This window comes from Balaenoptera acutorostrata, chromosome 4, assembly GCF_949987535.1.
Source record: "Balaenoptera acutorostrata chromosome 4, mBalAcu1.1, whole genome shotgun sequence".
Taxonomy (NCBI): domain Eukaryota; kingdom Metazoa; phylum Chordata; class Mammalia; order Artiodactyla; family Balaenopteridae; genus Balaenoptera; species Balaenoptera acutorostrata.
Window position 1 is genome coordinate 96109165 of NC_080067.1, and position 26111 is coordinate 96135275.

The following is a 26111-nucleotide window of genomic DNA, read 5'->3' on the forward strand; positions in this document are numbered from 1 at the left end:
TGTTACTTACCTCATCCCAACCAAAAGTGTGTTATGTAAAAGGAGCAAATAATTTTTTCAGTAGTTGTCATATGGCCAGTGATTGTAAGCCATAGAAAGATACTCTTGAGTACAAGTAAATGCCAATGACCATAGTTGAATCATTTTATAACCTTTAGACTAGTATACTGATACAATGTTTAACAATTAGTTCTAAGCAGGGGGTAGGGGCTGGATTTGTAGGGTTTTCTGATTTTGAGATGTAAATATTGCCATCACAGTTGATTTCAAACAATCAAGGATTTAATAAACAGATGGCAAAACTCCTGAAAATTTAACAATTGGTCCTCACAAGCTGGTAGGAGCATGTTCTAAGCACTACCTTTGAGACTCCAGAATTAAGGCACAAGACCCACTGATTTAAATGTAGATCTTGCCAAGAATGGCACATAAAATAAACACTTAGAGGTTTTCTGTCCATAAACCTGTAGAAAGCAACACATTTCACCCACATTCAATCTTTAATATTAGCTAATGGGAACTTCTTCCATTTTTCAATTTGAAGTGTTTAATTATTGTATAATCACAGGCCACAATATTTAATGGGGTCTAGCCACAGCTAGACCTGAATCAAAAAGCCTAAAGCTTGGGTGGTGTATTTTGTTCCTACCTACAGGGAACAAAGTACAACAGTGGTATGTTTTTACCACTTGGACAAAAGACCTTAGCTCAGGTTAGGGATACAGAGTATCTGGACCTACCATCTCACAAAGGCTTTCTATGTCTCCCAAAACATTGATCTGTCACCTACCAAGCCTGCTTTCCCATTCAACAGCATGAGTATGCCAATCTGTTCCATTTCCAACATCCAGTTTTCTTCTTGTTCCTCTTGTTTGCCAGACTCTGTTCTTCAACCAACGTAGGAAAAGTTACACAGTTTCTTGGAATCCCAGTCTCCTCTACGATAACGTGAGAATTAATTGAGAACAGTGTAGCCTCCTCAGAGTTTTATGGAGATTAGATTTGAAGTGTCAGTACAGCTCTTGGCACATGGTACACACTGGCATGTCAGTTTCCTTTTCATCTTTCTTCCCATGTCCTCACCTAGTTTTGGGGACTAAAAAAACAACAAAAAATGAGCAACATTAGTGTCTGACCTAGCTTTCTTCTTCACTAATACCCTGTTTCCTCCTCAAGGACATTTTTTGCATGCACCTTTGCAAAATCTGACATTTATCATTTGAACTCTGTTCTGAAACTCCCATTTCATCAAATACATGATGGCCTCTCCAGTCACCACGAAATTGTTATAGAATCTACTTATACAGATTTCACTCTCTAGGCTCAAGCAGCTGAAACTTACAATATTCCTCATGAAAGGTTAGGAACCGTAGATTTAGTTGAGGTTCTCAACAAGGGAGGTACTGTAGGTTAGGGTACATCTTGGAAATGTGGGAGCATTTTTGCTTTTCTGACAACTGGGGACAGAGACACGGAGGCTCAGGCATTTAGTGGTTAGGGGCAAAGAATGTTAGATATTCTTAACAGAAAGGACAATCCCACACATGGAGTATCTTCCTGAACACAGTTTTAATATCCCAGAGGGCCAAACCCACTATAAGTACAAACTAATGATACTTCAGTAGATGAGATACTAAAAAGATTTTTCATATATTTATGCAAAAAGTCAACGTAATTTAAGAGAAGGATGTTACAGAGAGAAAAGCTTAAATAGGATAGAGACTATTTTAAAACTATTGAATAGTTTACTATCTCTCTACTTTCTATCTACTCAATGTTATACAGCATTTTAAAATGCATATTAGTTAAAAAGGGTTTCAGTGTAAAAATGTAATTATTGCAAAAACGACAAGGCAGATTGCAAATATATGATAGCTTTGGGACTCCTTTTGCAACTTCATGCCAAATATTATTAAACTAGCAGAACACTACATTTCATTATAAAAATAGTTTTTAAATTTCACATTCTTATCATCTTACATTATCTTTTTGTAGTACAGGGACAAACACTTATATTGGGAAACTAGCATTGGAATTATTTTGGGGTTGCCTGTTTTCAGCTCTTACTACAATATTGTCCCTTATGGCTCATCACATAATTTCTCTACAGCCTTTATTTTTTATTGGAGTAGAATTGCTTTACAACGTTGTGTTAGTTTCTGCTGTACAATGAAGTGAATCAGCTATGTGTATACCTATATCCCCTCCCTCTTGGACCTTCCTCCCACCTCCCCCCCCCCCATCTCACCCATCTAGGTCGTCACAGAGCACCAAGCTGAGCTCCCTGTGCTATACAGCAGGTTCCCTAATCTAATATGATATCTAGTATCTAATATGATAGATACTAGCTATCTATTTTACGCATGGTAGTGTATTTATATCAAACCTAATCTCCCAATTCGTCCCACCCTCTCCTTCCCTCCCTGTGTCCACATGTCCGTTCTCTATGTCTACATCTCTATTCTTGCCCTGCAAATAGGTTCATCTGTACCATTTTTCTAGATTCCACATATATGTGTTAATATACGATATTTGTTTTTCTCTTTCTGGTATACTTCGTTCCTTTTTATGGCTGAGTAATATTCCATAGTATATATGTACCACATCCTCTTTATCCATTCATCTGTCATTGGACATTTATGTTGTTTCCATGTCCTGGCTATTGTAAATAGTGCTGCAATGAACATTGGTGTACATGTAGCCTCTTATTTATAGTTTCTTTCCAATCTATTCTATAGTCCCTATTGCTTATGGAAGAATATAGCCTCCCAGGCTGTTTTAGCTGAGACTGAACATATGTTCCAACATGTAATGGGATTTCAAAATGGCAGGAGACATGATACTTTGTCACTAACACTCTATGTCACAATATATGAAATTTTAAAACCATACTTGTAGTACTAAGTTCATTTGCAAGAATCATATCTCACCATTGCTTTCACTTCATCTGTAATTTTTAAAAATTTAAAAAAAAAACAGTCTGTAATTTATCTTGGCATATTAGTCCTACTTCAACTGGGGTTGTTCTTCCTCATTACATATAAATAAGTTCTCTTTCAATTATGCACAAGAGTAATACTAGATTTTATTCTAGTGTCCACTCATACCAATGTTTCAATTTCCCTGTGTGTCTTGTATGGAGTGACTTCTGATCTTCTCACTTATTCAGGAAGAAAGTACTAATACCTGACTACTTCATTGTCTTTTAATATATTTATGACTGAACATTTACATGCTTGAATATCTAATTTTTAATTTTTAAAATTTCTCCTGTATTTAACAATCAATTATATTGATTTCTTAAAACTATGCAGTTAGGTTATATTACTGATTCATTTCATTTTGGCATAGAAAAGAAGGCATTACAAACATTTGTTGTAAGGGTGTACTGGGTCTGATAGGGCTGAGAATCATGGATTCCAGGGAATGTTTACAAACATGGGCTCTCCGGGGTCTTGAAGAAAATTCCTTAGCAGTGAGGTCAATCCTTATTCTGTGAGGAGGAGGCAAAGTCTATGGTTATCAGTGCCTTTGAAGAGTATCATTTCCTTTAATTAATTCTTCTGCATTCATTAAAAAGAATGAAATAATACCATTTGCAGCAACATGAATGGACATGGAGATTATCATACTAAGTAAGGTAAATCAGACAGAGAAAGACAAATATCATATGATATCACTTATATGCAGAATCTTAAAAAAATGATACAAACAAACTTATTTACAAAGCAGAAACAGACTCACAGATTTAGAAATGAATTTATGGTTACCGGGGGGAAGGGTGGGGGGGGGGATAGATTGGGAGTTTGGAATTGACATGTACACACTGCTATATTTAAAACAGATAACCCACAAGGACCTAATACATAGCACAGGGAACTCTGCTCAATACTCTGTAATAACCTAAATGGGAAAAGAATTTGAAAAAGAATAGATACATGTATACGTATAACTGAATCACTCTGCTGCACACCTGAAACTAACACAACATTGTTAATCAACTATACTCCAATTTAAAGAGAAAAAAAAGACATAGAAAAGAAATTCTTCTGCATTGCAAAATAATCTGTTTCCAGTGTATATTTAAGAATAAAAATGTAATTTATACTACCCATCTATTATAATGGATAATTTTTTTTAAACTGAGAATCCTAATTTCTGGTGCAGATGCAGAGCAACAAGAACACTCATTCATTGCTGATGGGAATGCAAAAAGGTATGCTCACTTTAGAAGACAGTTTAAAAGCTTATTACAAAGCTAAACATAGACTTACCATACAATCCAGCAAGTATACTTCTAGATATTTACTCAACTAATATGAAAATGTATGTTCACACAAAAATCTGCACATGAATGTTTATTGCAAATTTATTCACAATCACAGAAAACTAAAAACAACCAAGATATTCCTAAATAAGTGAATGGATAAACAAGCTGTGGTACAAATGGAATATTAGTCAGCTATAAAAAAAGAAGCAAGCTATCAACCCAGGAAAGAACATGGATTAATTTTAAATGCATAATACAAAGTGAGAGAAGCCAGTCTGAAAAGGCAGTATACTGTACAATTATGTGACATTCTGGAAAAGTATAACTGTAGAGACTGTAAAAAGATCAGTGTTTTCCAAGAAGGAGGGGTAAGAGGGAGGTTGAATAGGTGAAGCACAGGGGATATTTTTAAGGCATACATTCTGTATGATAACATAATTGTGGATACATTAAATTATGCATTTGTCAAAACTCACAGAATTTCATAGCACAAAGAGTAAACCTTAATACATGCAAATTTAAAAAATCATTCAGAAGGTCAGGGGATTCTAGGATGGAATGCAAACTGTGACAAAACAATCTAATTGTACTACAAATGTATGAAACAACTTTACTGAAAAGGTGGAAAGCGGGGGAAAGGTGTTGAGCAAAGTAACTCTGGAAATGAGTGGAGTCTCTAACACTAAAGCAAAAGAAACTGTACATAAGCACTGTACTCTCATTGATAAAGTTGTTCCCACTGGGGTACAGATTAACAATTCTGACACCACTATACATGTATATTGGAGCTGAGCAATTATAGATGGCAGATGACAGGAGTCAGTTTTCTCACTGTTGGGAATTTACAGATAAGCAAGGTAAGGAAGCTAGAATGATACATATGGTAATAGATTAGAGTTTGAGACATCAATATAAACTCAAGTTTAGCTTAATTATAGATATAGATGGTTACATATAAAAATATTTCTAGGTATGTACATGCAAGTTTTAGTGTATGAGTTAGCATAACACATATTTCTTTGATCTGTAGGCTAGAATAGTTGATTCTAGGACTGAGGCAGAAAATCAGCCTGAACTTAAGAATAAAAGGTAAAACTGTGAAACTTTTAGAAAAAAAAAATAAGAGAAAATCTTTAGTAACCAGAGCTGGGCAAAAGTTCTGAGATTTGACACTAAAAGTATGATCCATAATCATACTTATAAACTTGACATCATCAAAAATTTAAACTTTTACTTTGTGAAAGACCCTGTTAGGAGAATGAAAAGGAAAACTATAGATTGAGAGAAAATATTTGTATGCCACATATCTGGTAAAGAACTAGTATCTAAAGTATATGAAGCACTTCCAAAGCTCAATAGTAAAAAAACAAAGAATCCAAAAGAAAATAGACAAAAGGCATGAGGAGACATTGTACCTAAGAAGATATTTAGATAGCAAATAAGCACATGAAAAGATGTTCAGCATCACTAGACATTAGGGAAATGCAAATTAAAACTACAGTGAGATAATCACTACACATCTATCACAAAAAATTTTAATTAAACAATTAAATAAAAATGATAAAATTTTTTAAATGATAATTGAAATGTTTTAAAAATAATGACAACCCCAAACACTAGTGAGGATGTGGAGAAACTGAATCACTCATACATTGCTGAGGGGAATGCAAAACGGCACAGCCAGTCCAGAAAACATCATGGCAATTTCTTTAAAAACTAAACATGCAACTACCATACAACTCAACAACTGCACCCCTGAGCATTTATCCCAGAGAAATGAAAACTTATGTTCACACAAAACCCTGTAATATTCATAGCAGTTTCATTTGTAATAGTCAAAAATTGGAAACAACACAGCTATCCTTCAATGGGCAAATGGTTAAACAAACTGTGGTACATCTATACCATAGAAAACTACTCAGCAAAAAAAAAAAAAAAAAGTACCAACTATACATAGTTGTTGAACCATACAACAACGAGGATGAATCTCCAGAGAATTATGCTGAGTTTAAAAAACCAGTTCCAAAAGGCTACATATTGTTTGATTCTATTTATGTAACATTCTTTAAATGACAACTTATGTAAACAGAGAACAGTTTTGCAGATGCTAGTGGTTAAGTGAGGTGCGAGGGAGGTGGATATGGCTCCAAAAGTTCAACATGAGAGATCCCTGTGGTGATGTGTCTTGACTATGTCAATGTCAATATCCTGATGCTGTTGCACATAGTTTTGCAAGACGATACCATTGGAGTATACTAGGTAAAGGGGACAAAGGATCTCCCTGGATTATTTCTTATGACTGCATGTGAATCTACAATTATCTTAAAATTAAAAGTTTAATTCAATTTAAAAATCTAATTGAGAATCAGGGCAATGGAGAAGATTTATCGTATATCCAAATAATTCTGTTAGAGGCTGCCATAATATCCAAGTACTCTGGAAGGAGTATGGTAATGTTCACTTTGTAGTGGAAAGACTATGGGCTTTGTCATTAGAGACCTTGGATGAGATATAGCTTACCACGTATCAGCTGTGTGACCTTGGACAGTCTGACCTTCAGTGTCCTAATCTATAAAACACTGGATTCCTTTTGAGGATTAAGCAAGGTAGTGTCTAAATTAGATACATAAAACACTGTATACTTAAAACCCTTGGCACTGTGTCTAACCACACAGTAAGTACTCAAACGCTAGCTGTCATGAAGAAGAAAGAATCAGAACAATTGTTTAGCAAGCAACTGTTTCCCTGTCCCTGTATTAAACTTGACAAGGGATTATTAGATTATAAAACAACATATAAAAGAGACATAGAACCCCAACTAAGCAAACATATGCTACCAGAAGTGTATATGTGATTTTTTTAAAATTGTCTAATAAATTTTCCTTATTTTTAAAGAGGGTATGATTACAGAGACTGGAAAAATTAAAAAAGAAACACAGATAATGCAATCATCATTACGGAATAACATGACTAACCTTATTTTTATATGCATATATTTTTAGAACACTGATATTATGCTACTTATATACAATTTGCAAATCTACTTTTTGATTGCATGTGTATTTTTCCATGTCATCAAATATCTTAAAACATCTTTTTCAATGTTGCCTAAATTAGAGCCTATATATACAATGGAATATTAACTATGTACCAATGGACATGTTAGTTGATTCCAATTTTTTTCTACTGTAAAGGCTAGCAGAAAAATTCTAGTTACATAAAACTTTGTCTAAGTTGACTATTGATAAAGGAATGCTTCCTGTAGAGGGGATATTAAGAAAAAGAATATACAGGTACCACCCCCCTTTTTGAAAATTTGCTTTACGCCACTTCATTTTTACAAATTACCTACATTAGTACCTGTTTTTGCTAATGGAAGGAAATCCAAAGAGGATTTTGGGTTTTACACACACACACAAAAAAAGCAAAAAGCAAAAATTACATTCAGCATTTGCTTTGCAGTGGGCTGTTATAAAGGCAGCGTATGCCCCAAGCAGTGAGAGTGGCCCCGCCAAACTCCTTCCCCAGGAACTACACTCAGCACCTCAGCATCAAGCTGCCATAGCTTTGAACTGTTTCTGTGAGCATCTGTGCTTTATCTTGATTTACTTTGTGCATCCGTTAGCAAAATGTGTCCTAAGATAATTGCTTCTTTGCTTTCCACCATTTTGGCTTACAAAAAGCTTAATAGGAATGCTCTACTTTCAGGTAGTGGGGGAAACTTGTACTCTAAAATTCTTGATTTGCGTGACAAATCCTTCTGAAAGGAATGAAGCAGGGTTTTTAAGAAGATGCTTTTTTGGAAGTATTTGTCCCACTTGAATTAGTTTCACTCTGATCAACATATATTATGCTTTTTAAGTAGAAGTAATAGAAACTTTGGAAGAAAGTGAAAACACCTCAGAATCTATTACAATCAAAGAAAAGAATGTCAAGTACATTGTGAAAAGTATGCCAGATATTGGGAAGGTTTATTTCAAAGCAGTTAGAGCATTCAAATGCCAGACAGTCTATTATTGTGAAAGACAGTTCAGGCCTGCAAAGGAGGCTCAAACTAAACTCTGGAATCATTTAGGAAGTGACAGAGGAAAGAAAAAAGGGAAACATATACATAAATTCAACAACCCAAATTATAGTTTCAGGGAACAGGCATATAATCAAAACACAAGAAAGGACTGCATCAGGAAGTTGAAATTAAGTTTTCAAAAGAAAAAGCAATAAAGACAGGATAGACTCCACCACTTGAAGAATAGAATTAAAAAATCATCCAGTGAAAAGAGGCAGAACTGCTTAATTTTGGTTGTGTTTCTTCTTTATAAAGGAGAAAAAATCTTTATTGTACGGTAGAACAATATTGATAGAAAGTTGAAGCCCAAGATGGATAGAGCAAAGTGATAACTGAGGGAGGAAACTTCACATCGCGAAATGTCACAGGGTAGTGTAGTTAATCCAACAAGCAGTATTTCATGAAAAGGAAGGGAGTTCTGCATTTTTATTCATAGCAACATGACACAAGATAGAAGCAGTAACGTTACTTTCCCGAGAGGATGATATAGCTACTAGCTGCATTTCAGATTCAACTGTAGAGATTTTAAACATGTAGATGTACAGGCGCCTTTCAAATGCAGTAAATCAAAACATCCTTATTGGTTGGGGTTGGGCATCTGCATAGCAGCAGCATAACTGCTGCTCAGTGAACTAGTTTTTAGCAGATTAGGGTTGCCAACCCTATCTATTTAAGAAGACTCTCAACAAATGTTACTTTTATAATCTAAAATGTTAATCCTTAATTACCTTGACTTTATAGCCAGAAACTGCTAAGACAAATTGGTATTATAAAATACATGTCTTATTGATGTATACTGAAAGATTATCTTAAGACTCAGATAAATTCAATTAATTTCTCAGACTAAAAGAATCTCCTCTCTAGTTTTGTAGCCTTAATTAACGTCAAATATAGGTGCCCTACTTCCCCTCTCTCCAAGATGCTTAGAATTGATCTCTAATCAGGATATAACTACCCAAACAGATCTTTCTGGATTCATGGTATTTTTCATTATTATTTTAAGCTTGCAACCCAGTAATTTACGCTAAAACAAATGAAAAGAACTACTCCCCCATTTCTACATACATATTCTCTCTTTGATCAGAAGTGAGACAGAGAGACCATGGAGAAAGCAGTCCACTTTTTTCTATGCTAGTCTGACTACAAAAACAAAGGGAATATAAGAAAGATAAAGGTGTAATCCCACCAATCTTCGAGAAAGACAGGCCCAAGTCCAAAAATTAGATTCAGTACAACTCAAGGTAAACCTATTGCTTTATCAAATCCATAATGAAAAGCATAGACTGGTAGGAAAACTGTTTTTCTAATTTCAATGGATGTTTGTTTTCTCTTTAAAATTGTGTAATTTCTTAAGTTACTAGGCTATGCAAATTGTCACAGGCAAAATCAAATTTATAAATAAATGATATCTATTGCTACACAAGACTAAAATAAGAATTTTATATCTAGCGATAGGTCAAAGCTAAGTTTCCAATAAGGATTTCATTAGCGATAGAGCTTTGTACTGAGTTTTGCTAGTCCCTAAGCCAATTTATTTTAAATGGCGGATTTTCTTATCTTCCCAACTCATTTTAGTTTGGAAAAACTGCCTTCACTCTGATACCTCTGAGTTCTCCAAACAATATCACAAATTAGCTAGCTCTTCATGTATAAATCACATAGAGATTAAAACAAACTCAGGGGTAATTTGACACTCAGCCATAATATGTATTTTGGTTGGTCTCATTTATTTCCCTCTTGCTTCTTCTGTTACTTTGCATTTTAACCACTGTGCAGAGACAGACTAAATACTTTAATCCATTTTATTATCTAACATTTATCATTTACTTTTTGATAATATTTTTAGAGGGAGATATAAGATATACGTCCTTCAGGACAAAGTCCTGTCATTCTTCCCAGTTCTCTTATAGTTTTCTTACTGTGGTAAACATTGCACTTGAATACACTGAGAAGGTCCTTAAGGAGTCATTAGTTACCTATTAAGGCCATTTAATTACCTTTGGATGAGAACTCTGTTCCCTAATTCCCAGTTTAGAAAGGCCATTTCAGGAAGCAAGTTAGGATTTTATTATTTTGGAATTAAATATCAGACTATAGTTGAAATGTTTATCAACCGCCTCAGAAAAAGGAAGAATCTTGAAATAGCTCCCTGTAGTTTGTTTATTTGGATAATTCCTGGTTTTCATCAACCTGGATTTAATTCAGATGAGGGAGAAAAGAAAACTCTTAACTCTGACTACCCTGAGATCATCATGTTGTAAGAAAGCCAAGCCACGTGGAGAGGCCATGTGTAGGAACTCTTGTTGGACATCCTAATCCTCACACCATCCCAGCCGAGGTGCCTGTCATGAGTGAATTAGCCTTCGGAGGAATCCAGTCCTCAACCATGGAGTCGCCCTAGGCTTCCAGTCTTCCTAGCTGAGGCCTCAAACATTACAGAGCAAAGACAAGACATGCTTGTTGTGCTCTGTTTGAGTTCCTGGACCAATCTACTATCAAAGGAAAATTCAGAGAGCATTACTTGATATAAATATTTTATTGAGCAAGAGACAAACCTTTTGCAACAGGGAGACTTCAAAACCAAAAGTAACAGGAAGCTCAGGTCTCAGCAGTTACACCTCAATTTACAAAGAATGAATGAAAGAGTTCAGTTGACCCTTGAACCATCCTCGGGTTAGGAACACCAACCTCCAGCACAGTTCAGCATCCTTGGATTCAGCCAACTGCAGATCATGTAGTACTATAGGATTTACTATTGAAAAAATACACATATAAGTGGACCCAAACAGTTCAAACCCATGTTATTCAAGGGTCAACTGTAGATTGTTTTCTTTTGTGACTGGTTACTAGAAACTTACATTCCTTTTAGGGTAATAGCACTGTATAAGTTTACTAATTTGTAGCTTATTGGCTAGGAAGCTGTAAGGTCACACTGACATGAAGAAAGCTTAAGTTTTGTTTAAGGTCAGAGTCAGCATTTCAGGGAAATCAGCACAGCTTATTTTGGTTATGTGCCTATGAGTGTTTGATCTAGGGGTATATTCAAACTATGGCCTCCATTTTGGTTTTTCTTTAACACTACAAATATAATAGAATGGTGTCTTGTGCTGCAAAATTTTGATGTATGTTGTTATGCAAAAATAGTAACTAGAACACTGATTAAGCTGTGGGGGTCATGAGAATGAGCAGAATTGACCAGAGGCTCCAACAGCTGTGCTCTGAAAAACCACTACATGTTTGGACAGAGGCAACACACCCAAGGGCTGCTTCCAGACAATGACTGAGTTCTGTAGGGGACATGGGCCTCCTCGGATGGGCGATTTTGACTGGACTTCCTTGACGGCCTTGCTGAGCCTTCCTTAGACTGTAATGGCGTGCTTCCACTCAACCTTCCTTCCATCTCTTCCTCATTCACCTTCAGACTTGCCCACGGTCTGACTGCTCTTCCAGCCTTTTCCATCTCCCTCAACATTTTTTCTCAGACAGGCATTTTCTCTAATAAAATCCTTTTACATTTAACCCAGTCTTGGTGTCTGATTTCAGAGGACCCAGACAAACACCAGTAGTACCAGAAGTGGTCCGAAAAAACACACAGTAAGATGGGGGTTTGGTACTGGCTTACCCACCACCAGGCAGACAGAGGACACCATCCTCCTTGGTAGGTGGATCACACACTTTCTGGCAAAAGATAGTGGCTAAATTGCTAGATTTTAGTGACCTCTCACCAGTGCATTCTTGATGGCCTTGGTCAATGCTCTCTGGAAAATATTCCAGTGGAGGTGAATGCTGCGACAGGTAGGGATGATACTGGCATTTGAAAAAAATTGGGGGGAACAATGCTTACAAAGATAGAGGGGTTGGCTGGTTACTGCTAAGTTGCATTGACACTCTACAGAAGGAAAATGAGAGATGAGGGCTGTAAACATCACTCAGAAACTAAATAGAAGAGCCAGAAAGCCTTGGTAGTAGCTTACTAAGACGCCTGTCTCTTGCTAGGAGGGTAGACACAGTCGAACAGCAGGCTGAAGACTTGATTATTAAAGGTCCAGAGCTCCAGAAACATTTTAATTCTCAGCCAAGGCAGGTCAGTTGTGTGAAGGTCAGGGCCCTGGTAGGGAAAACCCGGAACCCTGAAACTGGATAGGGACATCTGAGTGGACGTCCTAAGGATGTTGATTCTGCAAACTTCCAGACCCTCTGGGACTGCAGAGGTAGCATAACCCTCCCCAGTAAGAACAAGCCCAGCACGGCAAAAATTTCACCCTGACAAGGCAGTAGGTGATATATACACGGGCTACCCCTACTATCTCTCCTGGCTGCCAGGCCAATAAACAGGGTTAAATCTCAGCTTAACCCAGCTGAAGATGGGCTGGGCCTTATAAGGAAAGAAAGAGACTATACACCTAAATAATTATATGAATGACCTGGGATATACTAGCAGGAGCCAGGAAATTATTGCTGGAAGTGGATTTTGCAATGCTTGATCAATGGGGACAGAATGTACATCTGAATAAGCCAGAATTCATGGACTTAGAGACACTTTATCAAGACCCAGGATTTAACACCCTAGCAAGGACCCCAGAGAGTAGGTAAAGTAGCAGCTGGGGTAGCTCCTAAAAGCCCGGCTAATTCTCAAAGAGGTTACCCTAACAGAAGGCAAGTGAAGGAATTAAGTAGCTGAGGAAAGAGGGCATGTGGTATGGATATGTAAGGCCAAAAGACCCACCAGAAGATTGAGTTCTGTAGGAGGGCACAAAGAGCACACCATTTACCAACACCATCAGGAATGCACTGGTGAGAGGGGCACCAGCACCACTATGAAATTCTGTGATGGCTTTCCTCTACAAGCCAGGGATGTTGATACTAGAGGCAGTTGCATAGCTAGGCTGGTTACCATCCACGGAGATGAAGGGGCTTTAAGTAATAGAGGCCAGATGGCAGCACTTATCTGTCAGGAGCCAGGAGGCTGTAATTATCATAATGACTGGCAAGACCAGAGGGCAGCCAAGGCTGCTTCACCTGCAGGGAGTTGTAAAAATGGTTAACAGAGCATGGTGTCTCTAGAGGCAAAACATATGGGCAGCTAACAAGGGTGTTGCTTAATATTACAACCAAATAAAGAACAGAGGAGCAGGATGCTTGAAGTGACTGACCAACAAAGTCACAATCGCTTACTCAGTTCCCAGACCAGATGTTCACATCTGTAACCCTCTGAGTAAAGAAGGGGCTGGGGGTCCAGGAGGAAGGACTCTGTTACACCATGGCAAGCATGTACCATGACAACAGAGTGCCTGTACGTATGATTCAAGTTGATACAATTGGCGGGTGGAGTAATCTCCACATTGTCTCCGGCCTCTGGAGTGAGAGCTGTCATAGTGGGGACAGTCATATGGAAACCTCTGAAACTGCCTCCCAAAATAATAAAAAAAAACATTATCATATCCCATGGAGGGGTGTGGCAAAGATGAGTACCAGCATTAAATAAATATCGGAAGGATGCAGGAATGGTGGATTCTATCATATCTCAATTTAACTTGATAATCTGGCCCCTCCAAAAAGCCAGATAGCTCTTGGAGAATAACTGTGGACTGTCACAACGTCAACCAAGATGTATCCTAGATTGTAGCTATCGTACCAGGCATGGTATGCTTGATAGAGCAAATTAATATGGCATCAGGTACACATACACAGCCATTAATCTAGTGAATGTATTCTAATCAATCCCAGTCAGGAAAGAGAACCAGAAAGATTTGCAGTAGTGTGGATGGACAACAATATTCATTTAAAATTTTCCCTCAGGGCTATGTTAACTCTCCTGTCCTTTGTCATAGTCCAAAGAGATCTAGACCTTCAGGACATGCTACAGAACATCACACCTATCCATTATATCCATGATATAATACTGATTGAGCAGGAACAAGAGGTGGTTGGTAGGCTGGAGGCCGTGGTAAAATGCATGCAGTCTAGAGGGGGAGAGTTCAAAGATTCAGGTGCCAGTCCCTTCAGTGAAGTTTTAAGACTCCAGTGATCACAGGTATGCTGGGACATGCTCCAAAGTAGAAGACAAATCACTGTATTTTGCATTCTCTACACAAGGAAGGAAGCAATACACGTGGAAGATCTCTTCAGCTTCTGGAGGAAACCTAGGAATATTCACCCTGCCCATATACAGGGTGATACAAAAGGCTGCCAGCTTTGACTGAGGTCCTTGGACTGCATGGCAGTGAGGAGCGAACACTTCCATACACAGTTTCTTCCCTTTATTCTTCACTTGGGTCTCTCTTGTGCCAAGATCTGACTGTTGACCCAGCCTTTGCCAGCTCCCTTCCCATTTTCCATCCCAGATATACAGCTTAATAAATGAGATAGCATGTCTAATCACATTTTGGCCTCTGATTCTTGGAAGACTCAAACTAACACAAGTGCTTTAGAGAAAAGTCACCTAAAGAATAAGAAATCATTGCCATCTTTGAAAAGAGGCTCTAGAGGAAAGGAAAGGGAGGAACCAAATTTACTGAGTGAGGAGAGGATGGTCACATGGGGTAGGAAACAATGAGAGTATGTGTAGCCGTTCTCATCACTCCACCATCTCAGTCTCAACTGAAAAGAAACCAGAATCATCATCTGGTGTGAGGAAGAGTTGATCAGAGCACGACTTTGGTGGTGTTGACTACAAAGCCAGACAAAGGCAGAAGAGATATAGGATCGAATCAGCCATTGTTAAAGCATCATTAAGATTGGTGGCTCAGTCAGACAAGAAGACTGTTAAATACATATTTTAACCATGTAGCTAAGGATTAGTGAAGGAAGTTAGTTACTACTGTGTAGAGAGTTGCAATCTCAAATCAGAGGGAAGTAATTTAACTAACTTTAATTTAGTAATTTAAGGGTTGAACTGGAACCTATTTGAAATAAACCTAGTATGAAAATTATGGGCTTAATATTTTCCTTATTGTGGTGACTCTAAAAAGGCTCAAAATATGTCTCATTTTAGGAAGAACCATCCTGGCCATATGCAGCCACTGGGTCTTGAGTTCCAGTCAGATCTCAAGTCTGTAGGGGATCAGACTATGACACACCAAAATATGCCACTTCAGCATAAGGATTATTTTGAGCTGAAGACAGTTGAGAAATAGCAGATGCCAAAAAAAAAAAAAATGCGCTCTGCCCTCCCCCACATTTGCCTAAAACAAACTTAGACTCGTAAATCACTGGAGACTCTTACCAGCCCAGAGACAGCGCTAAGAGGAATCTACATAACATGCTTTACAAAACAACCCTTATCTTCCATTGGTTCCCCCATATATTTACCTTGGAAGCTTAAAACCCTTTTCCTTTGTCTTGTCTCTTCTCTACACATTTACTGTTCTTTGTTAAAGTGCTACATAAGCCCAAGTTCTAACCACCCGTATGAGTTACTCATCACTGAGTTTCTCTCCTGCATGTGAGCTCACTGCACATGTTAATAAACTGTTTATTTTTCTCTCGTTAATCTGTCTTTTCAGTCTAATTCACAGGGCCTCAGCCAAAGAATCTAGAAGGGCAGAGGAAAAAGTTTTCAACTTTAGCTTATTGGACACTTTATCTTAGTCATGATTTATTAACCTGGTAACTGCAACTCATTTGAGATAATAAAACAATTCCCTTAGCAGAGGCAGATACCCCAGGAAATTAGTAAAATTTATGTTTCAAGGAGCATTGCCTCTTGTATTACCCCTTCTAAGACCCTGAGGCTCATTTTGAATTCAAAATTTTATATTTCTTTATATTAGGAAGGATCCCCACCCCTGAATTGCATAAGCTTCAAGCCCCACAAAGCCGGGATATGCCCCTAGAGGCTTCTATAGCAGGCTAAAAAATGCGGACATTGTCCCAAATGGAGGATCATGTACGGATGTCAGGCAGGGCAGTGATGTGTCCATATTTGCATTTTAGAAAGATTACTCTGGGAACAATGTAGACAAAGTGTGAAAGAGGACCAGGTCTGCCGGGAAAAGAGAAGGAAGCTGTCATTGTATTTCAAGCAAGAATAAAGACCTTTTTCTTTTTATTTTGTGAAAGGACTTCTTGTTCCTTTTGAAAGAGCAAGATCCTCTGGGGCATTTCTAATTTTATATATAAAAGCTCTGGCTTCCCATTTCAGAAGTATTATTCTTCCTCCAAGAAGCTGAGGAGGTTCAAACCTTTTGCAGTATAACAATCTTTCTTTGCCTTCAGAAAGTAAAATACGGAGTTTCCATACTCAACAGTGTTAACTTACTAGCATAAGTAAGTATCATAACAGAAACAGTTTGTTTTAAAATTACCTGTCAGGGGGGCTTCCCTGGTGGCACAGTGGTTGAGAATCCGCCTGCCAATGCAGGGCACACGGGTTCGAGCCCTGGTCTGGGAAGATCCCACATGCCGCGGAGCAACTAGGCCCGTGAGCCACAATTGCTGAGCCTGCGCATCTGGAGCCTGTGCTCTGCAACGAGAGGCCGCGATAGTGAGAGGCCCGCGCACCATGATGAAGAGTGGCCCCCCGCTTGCCGCAACTAGAGAAAGCCCTCGCACAGAAACGAAGACCCAACACAGCCATAAATAAATAAATAAATAAATAAATAAATAAATAAATAAATAAATAAATATTTAAAAAAAGAGCCTCCTGAATCATAAAGGAAACTTTCAGGTGAAACAAATTTATCATTATAAAAAAAAAAAAGAAGACTGAGAGAATTAGAGGTGGGTTGTTCTACCTGAGAGAAAATCTTATTTTAAAGCCACAAAAATAAAGTTTTTCTTCACAGGCATGAGAATAAGCAAGGAGAAGTCTGTTCAAAGTTTGAAGTCTGAAAATGGACCAAGTATAAATCTTTCACATTAATAGGGTAAGAATGGGCTGGTAGATGGCTAGCCATTTTTTTCACAGCTCTCTGGGAAACCAGCAACTCCTGCTCCATGTGGGAGCTGTGGGGAAGGTCTCCCCTTCCTCCTGAGGGCTTAGACAATCACACAGTCCATGTACCATCACAATTGTCTACTCTTTCCCAGAAGGTTACTGTGACAAATCCATACTCTGCCTTGGGGTACTGCAGAGAAGGAAGAAAAGTTTTATACAGAGTTTATGAGTATTCCTCTGAACTCGGTAGCTACAATTTTTCGAAATGTATACTGGGCATGCAGATCAAGCACAAAGACATAATGAAAATAAGTTGTTAGAAAGTCAAAAACATTTTTAGTTTATGCTCTTGATTCAGGGCCACATTGGGGTGAGTTCTTTGGAATGCACTTAAACACTTTCCAATTCGAATTCTTAGTGAATGGGACATAGGTGCATGTTCTTCTCCAGATTCTGGAAATACCTGACTCTAAATAGCAGACCCCTTGCTAAAGTTCCTAGGTAAAGAGAGTCAGCTCATACATCCCTGCACCCTTAAGCAAAAGGCTAAAGGGCATTGTCCCCCATACTAGACACAAAGGAGAGGACCCGTCACCTTTGTTCTGAAGTTTGGCTCTCCAGGCAAGAGATCTACCTCAATCATATGAATTCGCCTACCAATTTCCCCTAAAACTTCGCAGCCCTTCAGAGCATAGGAGAAAAATGGGACTCCAGAGAGAGAAAGTATCACAGGCCATGGGGGTACAGAGGAGGCACAACCAACTGTCTTGTGGAGGAGTATGAGAAAAGAAGAGCCTTCTTCCAAAATACACTCTACTCTTCTATATCCTAGATTGCATTTGCCAATTTACACATATATGCCACGTTAAGAGTATGAGCTATCTGAGCACAGAAAACAGGCTCCATGAGTCTTTGTATCACCATGCCCAAGCAGAGTGCCTAGCGCATTACATGTACTCAAATATTTGCTGTGAAAAAAAATTGAGAAAATACTCTGTGGCTGTCAAAAGCAAAACACTGATCTCTGGATCTATTAGTTTGGGCTTTCACCTTCACACCTTCAGAAAGAAAGAAAAAAATTCTCTCGTCAAAATCTCACTAGATGCAAAGGCAGAATGGATTACTTGTTCTATTCATGAAGCAAAATATGTAGGTATGGAGTAGGAAATCATCTCCACTAAATAGCTAGGAATAAAAATAAGGTGTTTGGATTTAATGTTTGATTACCATGTAATGGTTTGAGCAATGGGTTCCAAAACCTCAAGACAAGGTGCCAATAACCATTTGAAAAACAGGCCATCAGAAAGCCTGGTGTACTGCGTATTGCAATGCAAAGTGTGGCATCTAGCAGATTTTGCTTTTATTAGGTTCTAGGGACCCCCATTAAGAAAGATTTTGTCACATTTATTATTTACTCTCCATCTTGAATTTAATTTTTCCTTGAGGGAAAAAATGCTGTCCCGTAAATAAACTGAATCTTCTCAATCTAGACCTTAAAGAGTAAACCTATTTCTATTTAACCTTTAAAACTCTGAAAAATCCAATCAATCCTTCTTGTTAGTACCCAATATGTGTCAAATTAAGTGTTACTAACGTATATGATGGACTAGAACTCTTTATCAAGAAACTAGAATGAGTGTTTCAATATTTGCAGAGTTACCTATTTTGCCATCTGACAGTATATACTACAGCTGATCAATCTTTAGCAGACTCTTTAAAAAAAAAGCTTAAGACCATCTTCACTACTTCAGAACCACATAAGAAATTCAGAGGTGTTGCATTTTAATGTCAACTATTGTAGTAAAAGTTGCCAGTGCCTGCCCAGATCCCTTTTCACCAGGCTGATATATGCATTCCCCAGTTGCTATGAATATTGGGGGCTCAGTGTTCACAGCTGCATTCTTTTCCAGGAAATTACCCTTGACAATAGAGGCCACCTCACCCGGAGGTGTCTGGGACAGCCTACAGCCAATGACCCACGGAGACAAGGGTATAAAGACCAGCCATCTTGCCCCACAGTGGGGCATCCTATGGTGCCATTCATGCCCCAGAGAACATATCATGGTGCCCATTACTACGTTCTGTTGAATCTCCTTCCGAATATCTATCACTTTCTCACCATTCTAATTGCTTCTCATCCCAGTTCAGGAGCATCTCTCACCTCACTATTTGAATTGCCTTCTGAATCAATGTTCATCTTCCCATAGTCCCTTCTCTACAATATTGCCAGAACACTCTAAGATGCGAATTTAATCATCTTCCACTTCCCCTCCCACAACACACGTGCCTCTACTTGAAATCCTTCAATAACCATCCCCATCACCTACACAGAGGCAGTAAATGGAACTCAGTTCATCCATGCACTTTGTTTCTCCTCCAAGAAAATGAGACCATGGAGCAAAGAAAAGCCTTGATATACATAAAATACAATGCAACTTGATGGCATTTATCTACCTTGAGAGCCAAAGTTAGCTGAAACAGTTAACTATAATCTTGGAGGCATTAGAAGACTTCCATTTAGTAGAGAAGAACTAAAAGACAAAGTAAATCCAGGGCAATGGGTTACAAAACCACTCAATTCCCTTTCTAAGTTAGGGAGTTTATTACAGCAAGTTAGGACTGAGTGTGTCCTACTGGTGTTTTGGGCAATAATCTCCTGGACCTCTGGCCCAGGAATCTCTTGGTATATTGTATGGGAAATTTCGCAGGTTAAGGTTGGGATGATGATTAGTTCCTAAGTGGGTAAGTAATGATGAAAGTCAAACCTACAGTAGTATAATTATGTTAAAGAATAATGTGTGCCTATTTGATACGTAAGTATCTAATGTTTGAAAGTTTAGCCTGTTAGAGAAACAGACTGACTTGTGATTCCGATTTATAATACACAGTTGAGTAACTGATTTAGACTTTTGGTTTTACATTAAAATCTACCTTTACAACCAGTACTGCAATATTTCATAGAACTTCTTTCCCTCCTCTCTCACTTTTTACTTTTAGAATCAGGAGATTTTATAGTATCTGGAATAGTTTGTCAGATAATATTAAAACAATATAATAAGCTTATGAACAGTTTAAAACCTCTGTAGGAATTTAAGTTGTAAATCCCCTCATTAAACTCCACTGTAACAAATTTACTATATTTACAAATTGAATAAGATTTGAATATCAAAATAAAAGAATAAGGCTTCTCATTTTGAACTTCAATGCATTAATAAATCAAATACATTTAACAACTAAAGTAGCCCCTGAAATAGTATTTTCTGGGTTAGAAAGGTCACCCTCAAAGTCATTAGGATCTCACAGTGACGTACAAATCCAAGCTCAGATCCTTGCAAAATCATAAAACATAGCAAAATTGAGCTGAATTCCTGCATGACAAAAATGTCCCCTCCTTGAGGTGGTTCATGAGTTTTCTAGGTCACCACAGTCCCTCCCCATACCACATACACGCATCGCTCAGTCACTCATTTACCTTTACATTCCTGGTTTTTACATAGGCATTAGCTATTTCAACCCATGTCTCTAGAGCAGTGCTTCTCAACCAGAGGGGATATTGTCACCCAGGGGCCAGCTGGCAATGTCTAGAGACATTTTTGGCTGTTACAAGTATGGGTGGGTGCTACTGGCATCTAGTGGGTAGAGGCCAGGGATGCCGTTAAAATCCTACAATGCACAGCATAGCCCCCAACAACAAAGAATTATCCAGCCTAAAATGTCAATAGTGCTAAGGCCAAGAAATCCTGACCTAGAAGAATGCATCTAAAACCCTCCAACACGGCACAGAGGCCTTACAGTGATCTATCATCTTTGTGTATCCTGGAAACGAATCCATTGACATTAAATAGGTCACAAGTATCTCCTTTCTTCATGGTTTATAGAGTCCTCATTTGTATTTAATTTCTTAAATTTTGATGAGTTTCTCTTTTCTTTAAAATTTGTTCTTTATTTCCTTCAAGAAATCCTTCCTTACACTGAGATTAAAGATACTCTATTTTGTTTCCTTCTAACCATCCTACAAGTATTTCACATTTATGTCTTCAATCCATATGGAATTTATGTGCTGGAATTCAAAGATGTAATTTTGTTTCCATATGGATAACCCATAGCATCAACAGCATTTATTGAACAGTTCATCTTTCTCCACTAGTTGGTAATACCAACTTTGTCATATACTGAGTTTCCATGTAAACTCTCACCTGTTTCCAGGCTATTTTCTATTTATTCCTGTGATGCCATTATTTTAAGTTATACTTTTATTAGGGAACTTACTATCTGATATGATTCCTTTCTCTCGCTTCTTTAAATTTACTCTTACATGAATTTCAATGTAGGCCCTCTTGGAATTTTACTTGAAATTGTACTGAGTTTATGGATTAGGTAAAGATAACTGACTTTTCTCATTGATGAATATTGTATCCCTATTTGGATTTTCCATGACTTTAACAATTTCTCTGTAATCATAATGATAAACTTATTCCTGGGTGCTATATATGGTTTGTTTTTGAGGTTTTTGGTTTTTACATAATTTTTCTTTAGTTTGGATCTTATATATGGCAAACTTGCTGAACTGTCTTAATAGCTTGTCTGTAGATTCCCTTGGATTTTTCACTTAATCATATTACCTGGAACAGTTTTTTCTTCTGCAATACTTACTAATTTTTTGTCTCATTGTACTGGCTCTGATCTCTAGCACAGTTTTGAAGAGTGGATGTCTTCACTTTGTTCTTGACTTTAAAAGGCTTTGCCTCTAATGCTTCGCAATTAAACATTTTTTTCTTTCTAGATTTGTGGCCAATACTTTCTATCAGGTTAAGGAAATTTTATTCAGTTAGTGGTTTTCTAAGTTTTTAACATCCCAAATGGGTGGTACTAGACAATTCATAACACAAAGCAGCTTTGTTCTTTAAGTCTGCCCAGTCTTCCTGGAGGACTTCTTATATTAGGAGATGCAGCTGGAAAGCCTTCCTCCATCTTTGAACCTGCCTCCTTTTCACCCCTAGCCTTGCTCAGCATCTTTCAGGGAAATTTATTTAGCTTAAATCACTTTTGATTGGGATGCTCTTTAGTTTTCAGAGATTAACCCATTCACAGAAATATCTTAAGGGCCTTAAAAACTACCTCCTATCATTTCACAGATAGTTTGCAAGAGATAAAAGAGTTAGAAGCCTGGCTATCAATTGTGGTCAACACATTTGATGTTGGGATCAATCTTTAAGGGATAAATCTTTAAGATTCTTGGAAGTATACACATGCCTCAACATTCCATTCTCTTCAAGCTCTTATTTAACTCCTTAGTCAACCAGTGAGCAAGTCCTGCCAAAATACTAACACAACTGTACCCCAAAACTCCTGGGTGGCTGAGGAAGCTGGAAGAGGATTTGAGTGTGTACTCTCACACACGTGAAGGAAACTACTTCCATCAGGCAAAAGACCTCTTGAAGTGTTAAACTGTTATGGGTAAACAAAAATTCAGCAAAAATAATCCCTAGGTCTTATAAAAATAAAATGACATTTCAGTGTTCTTTCCCATCTTTTTTTCCTGTGAGAAAATATGCAGTGTTGAACAGTTGGTTTTTCCTTTGTTTCTTTCATTTTTTTCTGTGCCAATTACTGGGGGACAGTTTATATTTTAATTTCATCTTTTCTTCTTCACACAATTAAAGGGGAAAATAATTATTCATACTGGTTTCAAGCCAGGTTGCGTCAGTATTGTACCTGGGAAGGAAATGGGTAGGTTCTGGGAAAGGTGTTTTCTCCCCCCAATCAAAATACATATGTTGTTGGAGGATTTCTCATCAGCCAAAAAACAATGTTTGACTATTTCATTCTGAGTGTTATATATAACTTTCTGAAAATGTCAGAATATCTAACGTAGGCAGCCTGCTTTCAAGTGAACATCTCCTTGGTTATAATCAATTTACCTGTAACGGCTGACACTGTTCTGAGTCATCTAAAAAGCCACAGGTTACTTGTTGATTAATCAAGGACCTCAAAGCATATAACTGAGCTTATACTTTTTTTTTTCCAATCCTAAAAAGCTATGCATCTATCTTGTTCTCTGAAAGTTATACAGACATACCACAGTACCCTTTACCCACAGGTATGGTGGTTGCTGTTGGTATGTATGGGGGAGAAGCACCGTTCTAAGGAGGCAAAGAAAAACAACAATTCGGCAGTGGTGCAGAATCAAATCCAAATTTCCCACTCGTTTTTATTGAAAGCAGCTGTTAATGACCTGCAGTAGGCAAACGATGACATTTATCTAAAAAAATTTTCAGTGGTCTTCCCCTTTGGGTTATTTTCTACATAAATTAGTCATTTTACATATTCTTTTTCTTTGGTAAATACAAAAAGGTATTTGCCTTTTTGGTTTTTCACTTTGATCCTTTATTGGTATCAAAAGCAAGTTAGGTCTAGACTGATGTTAAAATGAGAAGTGTTCTTCTGCCCATTTTTCTAACAAAAAGATACTACAAATAAAATTTAAACTTCAGTTCTGTCAAAAAATGGGCCTCTTCTATGTTCTCTAGTAGCAGATACAGGAGATCAGAGATCAAAAATCACATAAATACAAACATACATTCAACCTCTTGCCATACGTTTTCTTCTCCCAGGAAACCTCCAGCATCCACCACTTACCTCATTTTTTATGCAGCTGGTAGGAAATCTGCTTGATACACAAACTCTTTTTGACAACTGTAAAGCTGTGGTCAATTACGCCCTTTCTTGTATTTTCCAGGTCAACAGCTGCGCAGTACAGTAGTTAACACTGTCTTTAGCCACACTTAAGAGTTATAGCGCAGGGAAATTCCTTTCAAGATTATCTCCTTTATTTTGTTGATTTTTAACAAGGAACCCCCAAACTTTATACTACGTGTAATGGGCTTGAAACAGATTAAGCAGCAGGATGTGAGTTTAGAGTTCTTATTTCTGAGGCAGAACAAATCCTTCCTCATGCCTCCTTTCTGCTTATCCTCAGCCTTTCTTCTTCCCCACCCCCTCCCAACCAACAACTTTTCCCAGCCCTGGAGTAACAGCGGAGAATTATAATACTTCAAATCTTACAATATATTGTTAAACACAGCATTCCCGAATGAGAGAAAGATTAATGAAAATTCTCGTTGGAAAGCTCCTGAGGTAAGGGAAAACCTATGATATCGACTCTTTACAACTGTGAAAAACTTTCAGTTTTGAAAAGAAAAGTAAAAAAGATACCATCAGGCTAGCGTAGTCTTCAATACTGCACGTCTCCCTTTACTCTTTTTAACTGCTACCAGCTGACTCACACTCCGACTCAGGGGCCCTTGGCAACCAATAACCCAAGCCCACTAAAGCCTGCTAAGGACCACCAACAGAGCACAGCGGAAACGCCCGCGGACCCTCCTCTGTGTTTAAATTGCAGCGGGAGGAGGCGTGGCCTAACGTGAGTAGGAGAAAGCCACGCCCCCACGGGCGGGGCTGTCTCCCAGCCACCGCCTCCCTAGAGGCGGGGAAGGGGCGGGGGGAACGCGTGACGTCATCCAGGGAGCCCGCCCTGGTTGGAGGGAATTTAGAAGAGACTAGGCGGGAAGGAGGCGGAGTCTAGTTTCCCTGGTGATGGGTTGCCCGGCGGTCGCCTGGTAACCGGCCGCGGAGGTCCTGGCTGCGCCAGCGCAGGCCGCGGAGGTCTGTGGGCCGGAGCTGACGCTGGGCTCTTTCTGTCTCTTCCGCGATGGCAGCGGCAGTGGTCACGCCGTCGGGTTTGGAGGATGGGGTGTCTCGGTCCCGCGGCGAAGGGGCAGGGGAGGCGGTCGTGGAGCGGGGCCCCGGCGCGGCCTACCACATGTTCGTGGTGATGGAGGACCTGGTGGAGAAGCTGAAGTTGCTCCGCTATGAGGAGGATCTCCTCCGGAAAAACAACCTGAAGCCCCCGTCCAGGTGGGTGCCCTCGTCCCCCGAGCGCCTGGATACCGGCTGGGCTCTGGGGAGATGCCTTCCTCCGGCCTTCGGGGGAACGCCAAGCGCGAGTTAGCGAGCACTTGCCTCCGTCTTCCTACGCAGGAAAGGACACTTCACCACAAACTTGGCGACGGAGGGCCGGACTACTCACGGAGCTTAGACTTCGTATTTTTGTAGGGAGAGTAAAGTTTTGGAACTACAGATAGGGTTGGAAGACAGCTTGCCTAGAGCACACACGCAGCTCCATAAAACACAATTTTTTTTTTCTGATTATAAACGTAATAAAACAACCTCATAGAAAACTCAGAAAACACAAGAAAATGTGTAAAAATAGTACTGCAATCACTCATAATCTCATCCCGAAAGATGAATGCCATTAGCAATTCAGCTCTATCTCTAGTTTTTGTTTTCCTCTTTGAGAGCCTGTCCCTACAACTTATAACTGTGGGTACCTAGACCTTGCTGAGCACTTTATATGCAGTTAGTAAACTTGTTCACTAGTTGCTATGGTTTAAAAGACTTCTGCCTTTGCAGTAACAGTATTCTCGGAAACTGAGAAGTGAAAAAGGCAAATGAAATGACGATTATTGGAATTATCTCTCTCTCATAGAACGCAAAGGCCTGCCCTGTTCTGGCGGGTAATAAGTCCATCATATCCTGAAGCCACTGGCATTAGTTACTGAGGATAGTGGACAGCTAGAACTTTCTCTTCCAGTCAGTGTAAATTAGTGATAGCCTCACAAATAAGTTTTGTAGCTTTCCTTCACGTTAGTACTTACTTAATTTTTTGTGTTTATTTTAGATCAAGACTTTGTAGTACTTTCTCTTAAAGGCTACAGCTAGTCTCAACTAATTTCCCTTGACAGTTTGGATCTCATTTCTTGCTCTCTTCCAATAACTCACATTAGAAAATATGTAGGCTTCATGTAAACTGCCCATATTGCTAAGCCAGTCCATAA

The 26111-nt window shown here is 38.6% G+C and overlaps 1 protein-coding gene and 1 long non-coding RNA gene across 3 annotated transcripts in view; one reads left to right on the forward strand and one right to left on the reverse strand.

The window, feature by feature from the left end:
- Positions 1–50: 50 nt before the first annotated feature.
- On the reverse strand, positions 51–24148 carry LOC130708149 (uncharacterized). Its single transcript, XR_009008233.1, has 3 exons — positions 23854–24148; positions 16643–16800; positions 51–1096 (listed from the first exon to the last, which is right to left on the reverse strand). It is a non-coding gene; the product is annotated as an uncharacterized LOC130708149 (long non-coding RNA).
- A 661-nt stretch (positions 24149–24809) lies between these two features.
- The window catches only part of IFT57 (intraflagellar transport 57), a 66402-nt gene continuing 65100 nt past the window's right edge, over positions 24810–26111 (forward strand). For both annotated transcript variants that reach the window (XM_007187139.2, XM_057545681.1), the window contains exon 1: positions 24810–25131. In XM_007187139.2, coding sequence (XP_007187201.2) covers positions 24926–25131 — 206 coding nt within the window. In that variant the 5' untranslated portion in view covers positions 24810–24925. The remainder of the gene's footprint in view (positions 25132–26111) is intronic.